Source organism: Porites lutea, chromosome 7 (assembly GCF_958299795.1).
Source record: "Porites lutea chromosome 7, jaPorLute2.1, whole genome shotgun sequence".
Lineage (NCBI taxonomy): Eukaryota > Metazoa > Cnidaria > Anthozoa > Scleractinia > Poritidae > Porites > Porites lutea.
This window is the reverse complement of record NC_133207.1, coordinates 31,363,807-31,378,310: the sequence shown is the minus strand read 5'-3', so window position 1 is coordinate 31,378,310 and position 14,504 is coordinate 31,363,807. Positions and strand designations below refer to the sequence as shown.

Here is a 14,504-nt window from a genome sequence, read left to right as displayed (position 1 = left end):
ATGTAGTTTCGCGATCGGAACATCAAAAAAGCAAGCTTGAGGACCATTCCAAGTGAGTATGGCTCTTTTTAGATTTAAAAAAGGAATCAGACAAAAGAAGGAGATTCAAAAGTTTGTACATTTTATTCTCAAAAAAGATGTTTTGCAGATCTACGCAGTTTTAAACTAATTATTAGTAAACTATCGCTCTAGAACATGTGCGTCTGAGAGGACCGGTTTTCTTTGGTGTTTTGCGTTTTTTTTCTTTTTCTTTTTCGGGTAAACAACGCGTCTCTGACGCGTATTTGCGCGTAAGGGAAAACCCTGGTTAGGATTATCTTTGGGTAAGGTTAGGGTTGGGGTTAGGAGGTTACGAGTTAGGTTAGGCGTCCTTTTTTTTTTCTTTTCTTTTACTTTTGCTTATTATTTATTTTTATTTATTCATTTTTTGCTTACAGAAAGATTAGAAAAGTCCTAACTGGAGTCCTGGCTCGAATCCTGGCTTTGGTGTTAGTTTTTCTCCGGTGTTTTCCGCTTTTGTTTCTGGTTTCACCCGCCGAGAAATGAACCGGATGGAGTAAAGCGACGACCTGAAATACGTCTGCTGTTCGCCGGCTACTCATGGAAAATTTTCATAGATAAAAAACAGACGACAATGAGGGAGCTTTAGATACATCGTTTCTCTCTAGGGATACGAGTAGGCGAACATGTTTGCCACGTAGCGTCGAACCTCTCGGTACGGACACCTCTTTAAAACGGACACCTGGCTCTATTACGGACAGTTTCCAATGTCCCAACAAAATTCTCATATATTTTCTCTAAAAAAAAGTCTTTAGTACGGACTCTTTCTATTTACGGACAACGGACACTAAATCTCGGCCCCATAGAGTAAATTCGTATAAACTTAACCTCTTTATCATGATTACGAACACTGCAGTGATCAGATGAATCTCGATCCCAATCAGGTGAATCTGCACAGGGTGAATCCCGTCTGACTGATGAGCTCTGCAAGGTGATTTCAAAAGCTCAGTTGCTGTATATCAAATAACGAGATGCGAAAGGAGTACAGAGAAACATAACCGATTTTTTAAGGCTTGAATAACTACAGATAGCATTAAGATCTTTTCTTTTACATTTTGTACTCTATTTACTGTTTACTGCACTTGTAAAATAGCTAAAGACGCTTTCAGAATTGTGCTTTACTTTAAAACTTTTTACATGCGCATTGTGCTGTAGCTCGCTTCGTTTTAAAACAGTGATTTGTCTACGACTGCACTTACTTTGTAGCTGAGATGTATAATGTTGTGTGCTACTGAAAGAGAGTGTCATTGTACTGTGAATTAAAATGGAGTCTTAAGATGAGTGTGAGCCTGGTTTTAGCTACTGAACATGTAAAACTGTAAGTGGAATTATAAAAGTGGCGTCGTAGTAGTAAACTCTTTTATACGGACGCCTCTCTAATACGGACACTTGGCTCTGTCCCTTCGGTGTCCGTATTAGACAGGTTCGACTGTAGTTTTTTAAAAGGCGACCATGAATGATTCTCGATAGTTGGTTATGGCATCGTCGTTTTAATCACTAGCTTATCCGTTTCGCTGGGGTAAGAGGTAATCTAAGCTTATCTATCCGTATTTACGTCTACGGGTAGTACGGGCAATTTAACCGTACAAGGAAACGGTGTATCTTTATATAAAATAACTAACTAAAGATAGTACACGAGTTCTGATTGGTTAAAAACCTATGGTTTTTTGTGCCGGTAAACTCATAGGAAACTTAAAGTTATTTTATAGAAGCAATAGAACACACTTTCCATGGGTTTACCGGCGTGGTAACATACTTGGGATGTTGGGAGAACACTCGAAAAGCTTGTCTTTTCTCGTGTTCTCCCAACATCCCGCGTGGATTATTACGCCGGTATACCCATAGAAAGTGTGGTCTATTGCTTAAGTATCTGATGAAAAAGTACTTACATGTACAACGGTTAGAGCAGGGCAGAAAGTTGTTCATGTAATCAGAATTCTAAGCTCGGAGCAAACAATCCCAAAAAAAAGAAACTTTCAGCGCCACAGCGTTGCGACAACAACTGAACAACAACAAAAGCTTTATTTGCATGACCATAAAGGTATTACAGTATTGTAAAAGGTACTAGTGAAATTTGTATAGGAAATACGCTCAAACAGAAATTACATCCAACTCTGACTCTGGATTCTTGACTCCAAAACGGACTTTTCGTTTTTTGCTTTCCAAGAACGAGTTTTCAATCGAAAGAATTCACACGCCGAATATACTGTATTCTATCTCAGGGGCGGATCTAGGGAGGGTGCAAGGGGTGCGCATCCCCTCCCCCCTGAGATGACCTACTGCTTTCTAATACAGTTATACAAAATCTGCCATATCGTTTGATGTGTATTCTCAGCAGTTCACATTATATTATTGCCTAGTCAAAAGCTTTCTTCTTCGTATTCGGTTTTAAATTTTGCTTACGTCACCAGTCAGTTACGTAGCCATTCCTTAGTGGTGCAACTCCTCCAAAGAAAAATACTGGGTCCGAACCTGAATCTAAATCTGTTTTGGGGAGGCATAGATCCGTCCCTCCTTTGGGCGCAAAATCCAACAAAGTCTACCTGACAAGTTCTGTGAAAATAGGAGACCACCCTTCTTTTTGCCGGTTCGTGCAAATAGTGCTGGCACGCTAAACAATCTCTTACGAATTTTTTTTCGGGTGGAGGGGAGTTCTTGTAACGAATCCAAAGAATCTGATATCATAAATCAGTCAACTCTCGGATTCTCCCAAAGAAGCAAAGCCTTGGTCATTTCTCTAAAGCACGCCTTTTTGTGGCAGATTGAATAACGGCTATTGTGGTGGGGTTAGTTGAACCTGAATTAAGATAGAATCGTTCAGAATATAGCGCCTTTCTTTCAGTTTTTTGTGCAATACAAATGTTGTTAAGCCACGCCCTTTGTAGCCATCTGTCATAGGCCTCGCAAAGCACCTCAAATGTTTAGCTATTCTCAAGGACTTCACGATGTTTTCCCTGTCATTTGCGTCTTCTTGTTGGTCAATCAACCTAAAAGTGATTGTAGTATTCAATGGCCAGGATAATATGGCATCATATTCACTTTTCATGACAAAGACGAATATCGACAGGTGTGTATTTTCTCCCATGCCGTAACCATTTGGATCCAAAACTAACCTAAATTTGTAAGCAAATCTGAAAAATGGATCACTTAGAATTGATGTTTTTTCCCCATGTTTAGCTTTCTTCAAGGCTTTGCTGAAGCCACTGACTTTCCAACTGAAATAATTTTGTTCATCTGAAGATAGCACCAATTTCTCGATACCATCAATCTTAACCTCAAGTTTTCTTGTTAGATTATTTATCTTTCCCTCAAGTTTCCTTGAGATCTCTTTGAACTCTTGCTGAGATCTCACAAACTTATCTTCAAGTTGTCCTTTGGTCTTCGCCAACTCCCTCTGGGTATTACCCAACTCCACACAAGCTATGTCAAGGTGCATTTTCAGTGTAGATTGCAGGTGAGATTCGACTTCTCCTCTTTTAATCTGAAAAAACAAATCGGCAGTCGGTTAAATTGAAACAAGGTCGAAAAAAACTTCAGTTAACAGTATTGGGTTATGTAGGGCCATTCGATTGACCATTTTAGAGAATAAAGAAAAAGAAGGAATAAAAATCACTTGTTTTGGCTTTTATTACACGAAAAAATACAGAAATCTGGTGGACATTAATAATAAAGATGGATGTCGTAGCATTCGAATGGTCCAAAAATTTGCGGTTGAAGAGATTTTTCACAAATGTCTGCTGATTCTTACTCTGGAGTACGATCAATCGAACAGATCCTTTGTTAAGGTGTTTCGATACAGTTTTTCGGTGACCTCACCGATGTTTTTCAATCGCCATAAAAGTGATTTTATCCTTGTCCGATCGCCACAAAATTTTCACCAGTGATTAAGTAAGACTTAAAGTACGTTAAAATGCAGTTTTTAGTAAAATCAATATCACTATGACAGCAATAAACAAAAAACTTTGAAATCGATAAAATCCGAATTTCGCGCAATCTAGACCTCCTGCTTCTGAAAATCCGACACCAGGAATTTAAAATGTGGCCTGAATTTCAGACGATTTCTTCGAGTCGTTTTCACTCTAATGTCTGAATAAACCGACCGTTTATGCCGTCCAGTGACGTCAATACTCCTTTGCTTTAATTCATGCAATAGTAAAACACGATTTTCAACTGGCAAACAAAGAAATGTCTGGAAAAATAGTCTACATGATACAGAATTGGTTTACTCTTTTCAGTGATTGTAATTCATGTTTAACATTTAAACTGTCAGCTGCATCACTGCATGCGATAACCAGAATCAAACTCGATTGCAGTCACGCAATGAAATAAATGCACACATGGAGCACTTCAAAAATACAACAGTTTGCTTTAATTTAAAAGAAGCTAACTGGTCCTTAACGAAGAAGAAAGAAAAGCTAACAGAATCGTTACACTTGACGGTGGAAATGACAAGAAGGTCGAATTGTAACAAAGTCACTGCTCAAACCGTGCACAAGGCGGCTCTAAATGAAAAACCTATCGACTCTGCGCAATGATTCTTCATTCATAGTTCAGTTTAACAATTCATAATTTCGAAGACAAGGGCAATTTATTATTTTGCTGTTTACGATAAGGATCAGTCGAAATTTTTGAACTCCACGCAAGTATGCCAGGCATGCGATCAGCCGAATATCAAACGACAATCCCGCTAAAATTTCTCATAATCATACTTAATTATGAAAATGTTTGGACAACCAACCCATCAAATCACTACCCGGTGTTCGGGTGTGACGTCACTGCACGGCACTAACGGCCGGTTTATTCAGACGTTACTGAGGGAGTAAAAAACTACTCGAAGTAATAGTCTGAAATTTAGGCCGGTAGTGAGAAAACAGGTTAATTTTCAGAATCACAAGAAAGAAGATACATAAAAATTTCCATGCATTGAAATCTAATATAAAGTAGCCTTCTGACGTTACTTAAGATTCATTTGAGTTATTTAGAACTTTTTTATCAAACAATTTATCACGACTATTGAAAAATTAAAACATACAGAACTTTTTTACTTCTCACGGAGGTTATTTGCTAAGCATCACTCTTTAAGTTCCTGGTGTTGGGTTTTCAGTGGCAGGTCAAAATCACGCGAAATTTGGATTTTATCGATTTCAAAGTTTTTTGTTTATTGTTGTCATAGTGATATCGATTTTACTAAAAACTGCATTTTGGCAAATTTCAATTCATAGTCAATCACTGGTGAAAATTTTGTGGCGATCGCACAAGGATAAAATCACTTTTAAGGCGACTGAAAAGAATCGGTATGGTCTCCGAGAAACTGTATGGAAACACCTTAAAACGGGTTAAAACTGGAGTTTTTGAAAACTGTTCAGCCAAGCATGCACAGTTTTTCAAAGTTTAAATTTGTTGTTTGTAACTTTATGTCCAACACCCAGGGGACATATTTGTTTGTCACAAGGCTGTAATCTCTCTATTTGTCCTTTTCACACGTTACTTAGGTTATTGACAACTTAAGTACGTCGTGAAAAGTATTACCTTTGTAGTGCAGCCTATCTGAGCATACGGGCAGGGAATTAATGTCAGAGGACATTGTTCCTTAATGTGGAATAAAATCTGTAAAAAAACGAGAAATACGATATAATTAGTTGAAAAGTCCAGCTTAGTGAGCAAGCACATAATTTTGGAGAAAATGATATAATTTCTTTATAATTGTATTATCAGTTAGGTAAATAAATATCCATCGAAAATCAATAACTGGCGACAGACTAAATTGAAGTTGTGTTATACGGGCCACATGTCAGACGAGATCTTTGTGGCTACAACCTTACCTTCCCTCTCGGTATGACAGCTCCACAGCTCTCAGGGCAATCTAATGGAAATCTTCTGCATTTACTCTGATGAATCTTTAAACAATGCATCAGGTTAAAAGACAAAGCGTTTAAAAACTGTAAATGTGATATTAGCATGTTACTTTAATAATCAAAATTTTATTACAATACATTTACACCTAAATGACTCTGTCCCTCTTGATAGTCAGTCGAAATTATTAACGAGTTTAACTCTTTCAGAGCTCAGTATTATTGATCATGGGGAAAAAAGTGTCCAATGAAAGTTTCACGGCGTCCTGACTCTTTTAACACGGCTATTAATTAGGGGAGCCTGACTTGTGGAGTGACAAGGATCAAAATCAATAAATTTGCGTTTATACTGATACCTTAGCGTATAATAGACAGGTAAAGATGATTTGGGGGTGGTTTGGTTTGGGAACGGGCAGTTTTATTAGGTTCTGCTATATTCATAGCAAAGCAGTGACACATCAGCTAGGTTGTAGGGACCGCTCTTATACAAAATCTGTCTAAAAAACGGAACAAGAAAGCTAAACTACACGATTATGGCATAAAATGTGTGTATTTGAATTGATTCACTTAAAACATTGAAATACCAATATAATAGACTACATATATCATAATTACTTTTTCGATTGTCTGTTTGTCACGGATATTAAAACAAATGTGCACTTATCTTACATCGGTTTTACAGGCTGAATGGGTCGAAAATAAGCAGTATTGGCAGCTAACAATCCTCCATGGACACGACATGGTCACGTGTTCTTGTAAGGTATTCCTTGTTAGTTTCACGTCACAGTTTTTGTTGGTACAAGAAACAGACTTGAAAAGGCACGATGCTAAGTGATCCTTTAGAGAACAAGAAATAGGAAAAAGATATTTAGTAATTCAAAAGAAATAATCTTCAAAATTAACCTTTAGCGCTTGTCAAAAGTTTTTTAATGCCTGGTTTAATGAGTTCCACAAAACGTGCTTTTGAAAAAACTCAGAATTGACGGAGAGAATTTTGAAATTATTTGTTAAATTAAGCCAAAAAGTGATACTAAAAAGGAGATGTATTTTATCATTTCGTTTCAGCTATATCTGTTTGTCTGTTCCCGTTTAAGAATATCATTTTCGTTGTTTCTGTTACAGACTGTCTATCGCTTTGTTAATAATAATAATAATAATAATAATAATAATAATAATAATAATGATAATAATAATAATAATAATAATGATTTTTGAGGTAGCACATCCACAAAGTGGTTCTTCGTCTACCAGGTTCAAGGTTAAACGGAATTACAGGATCTGATTCCTGGTCGAATTGGAATTTGGAAATGTTGGATTTTTTTTGAGGAGAGGGGAAAACCGGAGTACCCGGAGAAAAACCTCTCGGAGCAAAGGAGAGAACCAACAACAAACTCAACCCACATATGGCGTCGACGCCGGGATTTGAACCCGCGCCACACTGGTGGGAGGCGAGCGCTCTCACCTCTGCGCCATCCTTTGCTCCCCAAATAATAATAATGATAATAATGTTAATACCCGGAAGCCGGGAAACTTTTTTTTCCGGCCAATTAATGTTAAACTGATTCACAGAAATAGATTTCTTCTGGTAATAATTAACTCCTCTGTAACTGAGTCTGTTGTGTAATGTTCTGGCCAATAAATATTAAAGGACTGTGTTTGGAATTTGAAGTTAATAATAGCACACGAATGCACTTTCCGTTACTACTTACATCTTTTGATCTCAGTTCTCCAGTCCACTGACATCCTTCACTAGGACATGTTATTAAAAGGGAGAGAATTTTTCTTTCTGTGGCTTTATCAGCAAAAGTGTCCTGCAACACTGGAGAAGAATAGCAAAGCCTATAAGTTAGTTTCTTTATTAATATTACTTGCGGTTAACATTGGAAGGGTTATTTTTCGGGCATTGCAGTATGCTTCCAAAATTTTGGAAGTAGTGTACAGTAAACGACCTCTTTATAAATACACTGCAGTTCGGGCTCGTGACTAGTCTAGAAGCACCGATGGACATTAACTGTCAATACATTTATCGTAAACCTCGCGGCTCAATTAAGAGTCAGCAGAAGGAATTAAGGGGGAAAAAGCCCTCCAGAAAAAAAAAAACACCACGTTAAAAAAGCGACAACAACAAACAGAAGTACCAGTACCCTTTGCAAGCACACAACCATATCACTCTGGTAATGGTAGCCCTGAACAGCTGTTAGCCCCGTTCGACCAAAAGGCCGCTGGCCATGGGTCGCATAATGTGAACATTGTATTCAGCTGGTTTTTTTTTTTGGACCAATGAAGCTTCCCTGGTTAACCGCTTTGAAGCTCCTCCCGTATGTGGCTATAGGGCTTCGTTAATTAGCTTTTTTCTTGAAATTTTTACGGTCTTTAAACGTGAGGGAAAGGGTTGTCCTCAACCTTTTAGTACGTGTTAAAATTATGTTGAAGTTGCATTTGCCCAAGACCCTGCTCATCCCTTCACTATGTAAACTTCTTGAACATTACTGTAGCAAACTTATTACAAGTTCCACGTGTGACCTACCTCGTTTCGTGTTAGGTTGTTTCGATCCTTAGGACAAATTAACGGTTTTCTGTTTCGTTCTAGACTGTTGAGATGGTAAGGAAAGACGTTAGCAATTTTGAAAAACAAATATGTATAGAGAATTATTTCCGCAAAAAATTTATGAAGACTTTAACTCAAAATTCCAGAAAATAGTCAGTAGAGGATTAATTTTAGGTTTTGCTAGGTTTTAAGGAAGCTATTAGCTTGGATATGTTGTTATTATACCATTTATACGTTTTTTGTTAGCGTTAAACCCCGTTAAAATGTTTAGAATTAATGAGAAAAAGCCTCTGTACGATGAGCATTATCAGGGTATTTTAGTGACTTTTATGAGCAAGACCGATCATTTTAGTGGGGAAAACGGGGCATTTAGGAGGAGCATTTTGTGGAGAAACAAAAGCATACTATAAAAAGTAACGTCATTTAAACATCTATGTTTATCAGAATTATCTACCTAAGAATTATCCGTTGGTGGTTTTTGTGAGTCCCAACATTTTTTTTTACCCGGCTGCTATTATACCACATTTATAACTGCGCTTTCCACAAATTTGTAAAGTTCAGAGTGCTAGGGTAGGGTAGAGCCAGAAGATATCCCCTCTCTATAACTTTTCAGATAATATAAAATCCTTCGTGTTTTCTGGGAGAAGTTTGGCATCATCAAATACGTTGAAAACTGTACATTTCGAAGTATTTAGATAGATAGATAGATAGATAGATAGATAGATAGATAGATAGATAGATAGATAGATAGATAGATAGATAGGTAGGTAGGTAGGTAGATGGATGGATGGATGGATGGGTGGATGGATGGATGGATGGATGGATGGATGGATGGATGGATGGATGGATGGATGGATGGATGGATGGATGGATGGATGGATGGATGGATGGATGGATGGATGGATGGATGGATGGATGGATGGATGGATAGATAGATAGATAGATAGATAGAAACTTTATTAAAGTGTCAAAAGCCGTCTAGCCAGGGAAAAAAGAATCCCTTACTAATTTGGGGACACCAATTAGGGGAGAATATACAAACTAAAAACTATATACAATAGTAGGTAAAATATCTATAGTTATCTAATTACGAGATTTATAGTAAAAACAGACAGAAGTCAAAATCAACAAAGGCTACAGCCTGCGCAGCCATCATCTAAAAGTTCACTTATATTGTGTTGGCGTATCTCGCTTTTAAACGACATTAGGGTTGTGACGTCCCTAATACTTTTGGGTAGTTTTGTCCATAGCCTAGACCCTAGATATCTAATAGAGTGCTTGCCGTAGGTGACTGTCTCATACCTAGGTATAGAGAAATCTGCTTGCCTCAGATTGTAATTACTATTTGGTTCTTTAAAGATGTTACTTATATATGGAGGGCACAGTTTATGCTTTACTTTATACATAAGGATGCACAGATTCTATAAGCGACTATTTAGCAGTGTGAGCAGATCTGCCTTCTCTAATAGTTGAAATGTCTTTGGTGTTACTGCGGGCATTTGTATACAGATGTTACTCTGGCGCAAAGCAGAAAGAAGTTCATTATTTGGAGAACTGAACGCTAAGATAGTTAAGTTACATCATTGTCCATGTGTTTTGCTTAATGGTGAATAGAATCCCCCTAAAATATAAACCATGAAAAAAAACGCCTCATATACGTTTTACCGTGGTGGAGGTCGGAGTAGCGTTTTGCTAAACTCATTCCGGATGTGTTGCTGAACAAGCTTCGCGCGGAGGATCAGAGACTTCTGTTTTTTTGTTTGCTCGACAAATGTTTGTTGTTTGAACAGTGACGCTAATCTTAAAAAAAATTGATATGATAGATACATGCATACAAACATATCGTTTATATAAACACGATATGATTTAAAGCTCAAAGCTTCTGGGGTGATGTAAAAATAATTACAAATGAATAAAACCATATTAAAAATAAGAACAACGTTACTTACAAAATACAACTACAATAAAACTCTAAAAATATACAGTAAGATTCTAAAAGAAAAAAAATACGATGTTAAAATTAATTTACATTAGCTACGTCTAAGTAAATTGACTACAGCATACAGCATAAAATAGTTCAAAACATTTAAAATCTTGGTAGTGCCTGGGCAGCGACTGGAACGACTGTGCGCTAAAATCGAGTTCCTTAAAATAAGAGTCCTTCACTTTGCGATAAAAAACAGTAAACTGGTCTGTAAAATGAGTGGAGACAACGTTCCAAAGAAGAGCGCCTCTATAAATAGAGTTTTTAAGAAACTGCGAGTTAAACAGGAGATAAACTAGAAAGGGATAACCTCTTTTATCTCCTTTTCACTTTTTCGATTTGGATTTGTGAATAAACAGTTATTATTATTATTATTATTATTATTATTATTATTATTATTATTATTATTATTATTATTATTATTATTATTAAAACGCGGGACGATTATGACGTTTTTACTCCTTCTAAAGCTGTATGCAGTAAAATGCAGTAAGATATGTCGAAATCTGAGATTAAAGTACCGCTAATTTTAAAACATTCACGTATACGTGATATTTTTAAAAGCTATGTATGTAATACATAGAAAGAACAGACATGCGTTTACTGGAAAGAAGAAGGAAACGGCTTAAGTAGAAGTTGGCCGTGTCAGTATAGTAGACTGGGCATCATTCCCTTCTAAGGAGAACCGGAGGGAAGGCGTGATACCCCGGCAGGTTAGCTAGGATATTTTAGGTCGCATAGTGAGACCGTGCTTCCTTATGAGACGGAAGGAAATAAATTATAACTTGAGATGAGGGTGTGAATGGGGTTAACCGACTAGCGACAAAGGGCGAAAAATATTACTGACTACCGACAAAATGAGAAAAAAATTGCCGACTACCGACAGGAAAAATATTAACCGACTACCGACATGGGCTGGTATTATCAATATTTGTTTCCAGAAAAAAAAGCATTTTGTATTTAATCTAACCGTTAGCTCGAGGAAGTAAGTAACCTCTTTAAATTTATGACTCATCAGATGGCCTAAGGGAAAGAATTTCCTTTTTTTGTTGTTGATACAGGTACATTGCTACAGCCAATATCAAAATTACAAAGTCACACCTTAAAGACACTACCGACTTTATAAATTTTATTGAAAAGTCAAACGTGAAAAAACCGAATGTTTTTTGCTTAGATTAATCCTCAAAGAAAATTCTTTCCCGTTTAATGTAAATAACTATCAGTACAAACCCACGTTACCGCGATGAGCACAAAGACAGCAGTTTCCTTTCCAACATTTTCATGGCACATATTGAAACACAAAGTTTAAGCAAAACCGTCTTTAAACCAACTGTTTGAAAACGCTACATTAATCACATTTTTCCCCTATAGGACATAAGTAAACCAGACATCGTAGCTTTCTTCGTGGAACAATTAAACTTACATGCCCTCCTATGAAATTTACGGCCGAAAGATCTGAAAATGAGACATCCTTTTTAGAAACGGTTGTATACCAAGATACAACATTCAGCGAAAAAATGAGAAAAAGCTATCCTTGACGTAAAGACGTTTTTGAAACGGAAACCTTACAGTATATACATTTTCACCTCTTATCACCCACTAATTGTTAAAGCGCCTGTTTGACAAACGAGAAGCCTTGAGAATCCTACGAACAAACTCCTCTGAGGAAGTATTTCAGATTTCAAAAGCGCTTGATGGACAGAAGCTAGCCACACAATTTTGAAAGAAAAATTGCTATTAGAAGTAAAACTCACAGAAAGGAAGGCAGTGCTGCTGAAAAAAAACAACCAGGAAGAAAAAGACTGAAATATGGCCTTTCGTGACACAATACCAGCCCTTAGTGTCTATAAAAAAGAAGCTTTAATGAAAAAGTGGAATCTCATACAAAACCAACCACTACCTTGCCAAAATTTTAAAGAACCACCTAAAGTTCTATTTCTTTGAGAAAGGAAAATTATGGCAAAGGACATGCTTGTTAGAACCAAAACATGAGAGGGATAGATGTGCAGCCTGTCATCCCTTGCAGTTTTTCAATGAAAATAATTTAAGTATCCAAAAGGCTAGAGTCCAGTAAGTAATTAATTGATTACTTTTTACTGTGCCCTGTAGTCGACAGGGAAACCAAGTTCGCATTTACAATAAAAGCCTGGGTGATTTTATCAGTACTAATTATTCATTTAATGGCAAACAATGATGAAATAAACGTTCATGTTGCATAAAAAACAAGAGATAATGAGCGGTGTAGGCGCAATCAATTGATGTATTCTTGCAAGTTTTACTCTTTCCTTAGGGATCAAAGTCTTGAAAAGTGGGTGAAATACATAAAAAATATAAATAATTAACAAGCGTATTTACTTATTAACTGAGATTTTCCGACAACCGGCGAAAATCGAAAAGTTTAACCGACTACCGACAAAGATCGAAAATTTTAACCGACTACCGACAAAATTTCTGAATTTTAACCGACAACCGACAAGTGGACCCCCCCATTCAGACCCTCTGAGATCTATCCTGGGTGCCAGAGACTTTCATGCGCGGTTTCCGGCCGCTCGTGACTTCGGACTTCGGCCGAAGATTGGTTGGCCTCCGGCCGACACCGAAGCATCCAGCCGCACTTGAGAAGAAAACTTCTGGTACCAAGGATACTTGAGATCAGGATCACTGATAGTTTCTCTATTACGTGGCTGCGTTTCCCCCGACCGAGTTATATCAACAACTCAAAATAGAGCCTGATCAAGAGAGGACAATTGGATCTAAGCCTGTGTTCGTTCGTCTCTGGATGGCCCCCCACTGACCGGTCTTTCTCCCTTCCTTGCAGCTGCAACAATCATCCATGACAATAATCATTCTGAACCTTCCTGTTCAGTTGATCAACATAGCCGGCTGAGTCTATAGAAATTGATGATAGATACAAACGTTATTTCCTTCTTTTGTATGTCTTAAGATATTAGCATTGCGTGAGGTCTATGTTGACGTATTTCCATGTCGCTAAGGAACAACTTAAAATCTTTTCCCTTTTACTCTAAACATTAGAATAAACAATACTTTACTGAATACAAGTCTTATAGAAAAAAAAACGAGCGAAAAATAGTAAGAAATATATTCATACATAGCATAATCATGTAACACAAAATCAGTAGAGTACGTGCTTCTGCTTCCTGTAATTATCCTGATTTCTTTCTTTTCGGTGACACTTATCTCGATTTGTCATTTCCAAGAAATCATCAGACAGCGACTCAGACTCAATAAAGGTGGTCAAGTTCATGCTAATGTTAATTTAGTCCTGTCGAAGACGTTATTATGTAGAAGGATTAGGGTTTGGCTTAGGATTAGGGCATGTAAGAAAATTGCTTCCTAAGTTGCTTTTTACTTGATATAAAAAAGTTTCATGACTTTTGTTTGTTTTTATCTGCCTTTCCTGAGTCCTTTTAAGTCAAGACTTTTTTCCACAAGTGTCCCCCGCAAACGAGAAGGCGAAAACGCTGCCATAACTATATGTACTCCTCAAATCGACGCGCCTTACCAATCCCGTAAAATACTTGCGAAAGGTCCAAATCGCTTGATAAATGCTCACAGGCACAGAACAACATAACACAAGAGAGTCTCTTGCATAACATAAATAAAGCAATGACTCATACAGAGCAAGATTGAGGGTTATTGTCCAGTTACCATCTCTTGTATGGAGCTAATATCTAACTTGAAGTAAGGGATATGTTCTTAAAAGTCTAGTGGTGATACTAACCTTGCGAAATGCCTGTCAAGGCAGTCTCTGCAAAATCTGTGACTACATTTCGTCAAAATAGGGTCTTTCAGTGGTAGCGTACAAATTGCACATTGCAATTCGTCTTCAACTTCACTAACAAAGTCATCATCGTATCCGCCAAACGAAGGATTTGCTTCAGCTTCCGCCATTTTGTCTCAGAACGGTTGCCTTAGCGTCATAGCCAAGTGAAAAAAATGAGACCTTGTGATTAATCAGATCATGTTGGCTGTCAGCCAAATGATAATAGTGCCTGACATGACTTCGTTGCTACTTTTCCAAGAAAGCGAGCCGTGACGT

At 37.3% G+C, this 14,504-nt stretch overlaps 1 protein-coding gene across 1 annotated transcript; it reads right to left on the bottom strand.

Moving 5' to 3' along the window:
* Positions 1–2,183: 2,183 nt before the first annotated feature.
* LOC140944785 (TNF receptor-associated factor 4-like) lies at positions 2,184–14,504 on the bottom strand. The gene is made up of 7 exons (XM_073393890.1): positions 14,187–14,504; positions 8,440–8,503; positions 7,622–7,723; positions 6,574–6,749; positions 5,883–6,024; positions 5,590–5,667; positions 2,184–3,541 (listed from the first exon to the last, which is right to left on the bottom strand). Exons 1-7 carry the CDS (start codon positions 14,354–14,356, stop codon positions 2,834–2,836), a joined length of 1,440 nt encoding a protein of 479 aa, XP_073249991.1. The 5' UTR covers positions 14,357–14,504; the 3' UTR covers positions 2,184–2,833.

Coding starts and splice junctions, on each gene's coding strand:
- LOC140944785 (XM_073393890.1), bottom strand. CDS start 14,356: ATGGCGGAAGCTGAAGCAAATCCTTCGTTTGGCGGATACGATGATGAC. Junction 7,724..8,439: donor ACAACCTAACACGAAACGAG/GTAGGTCACACG, acceptor CCAGTGTTGCAG/GACACTTTTGCTGATAAAGC. Junction 6,025..6,573: donor TGTAAAACCGATGTAAGATA/AGTGCACATTTG, acceptor TGATTATTAAAG/TAACATGCTAATATCACATT.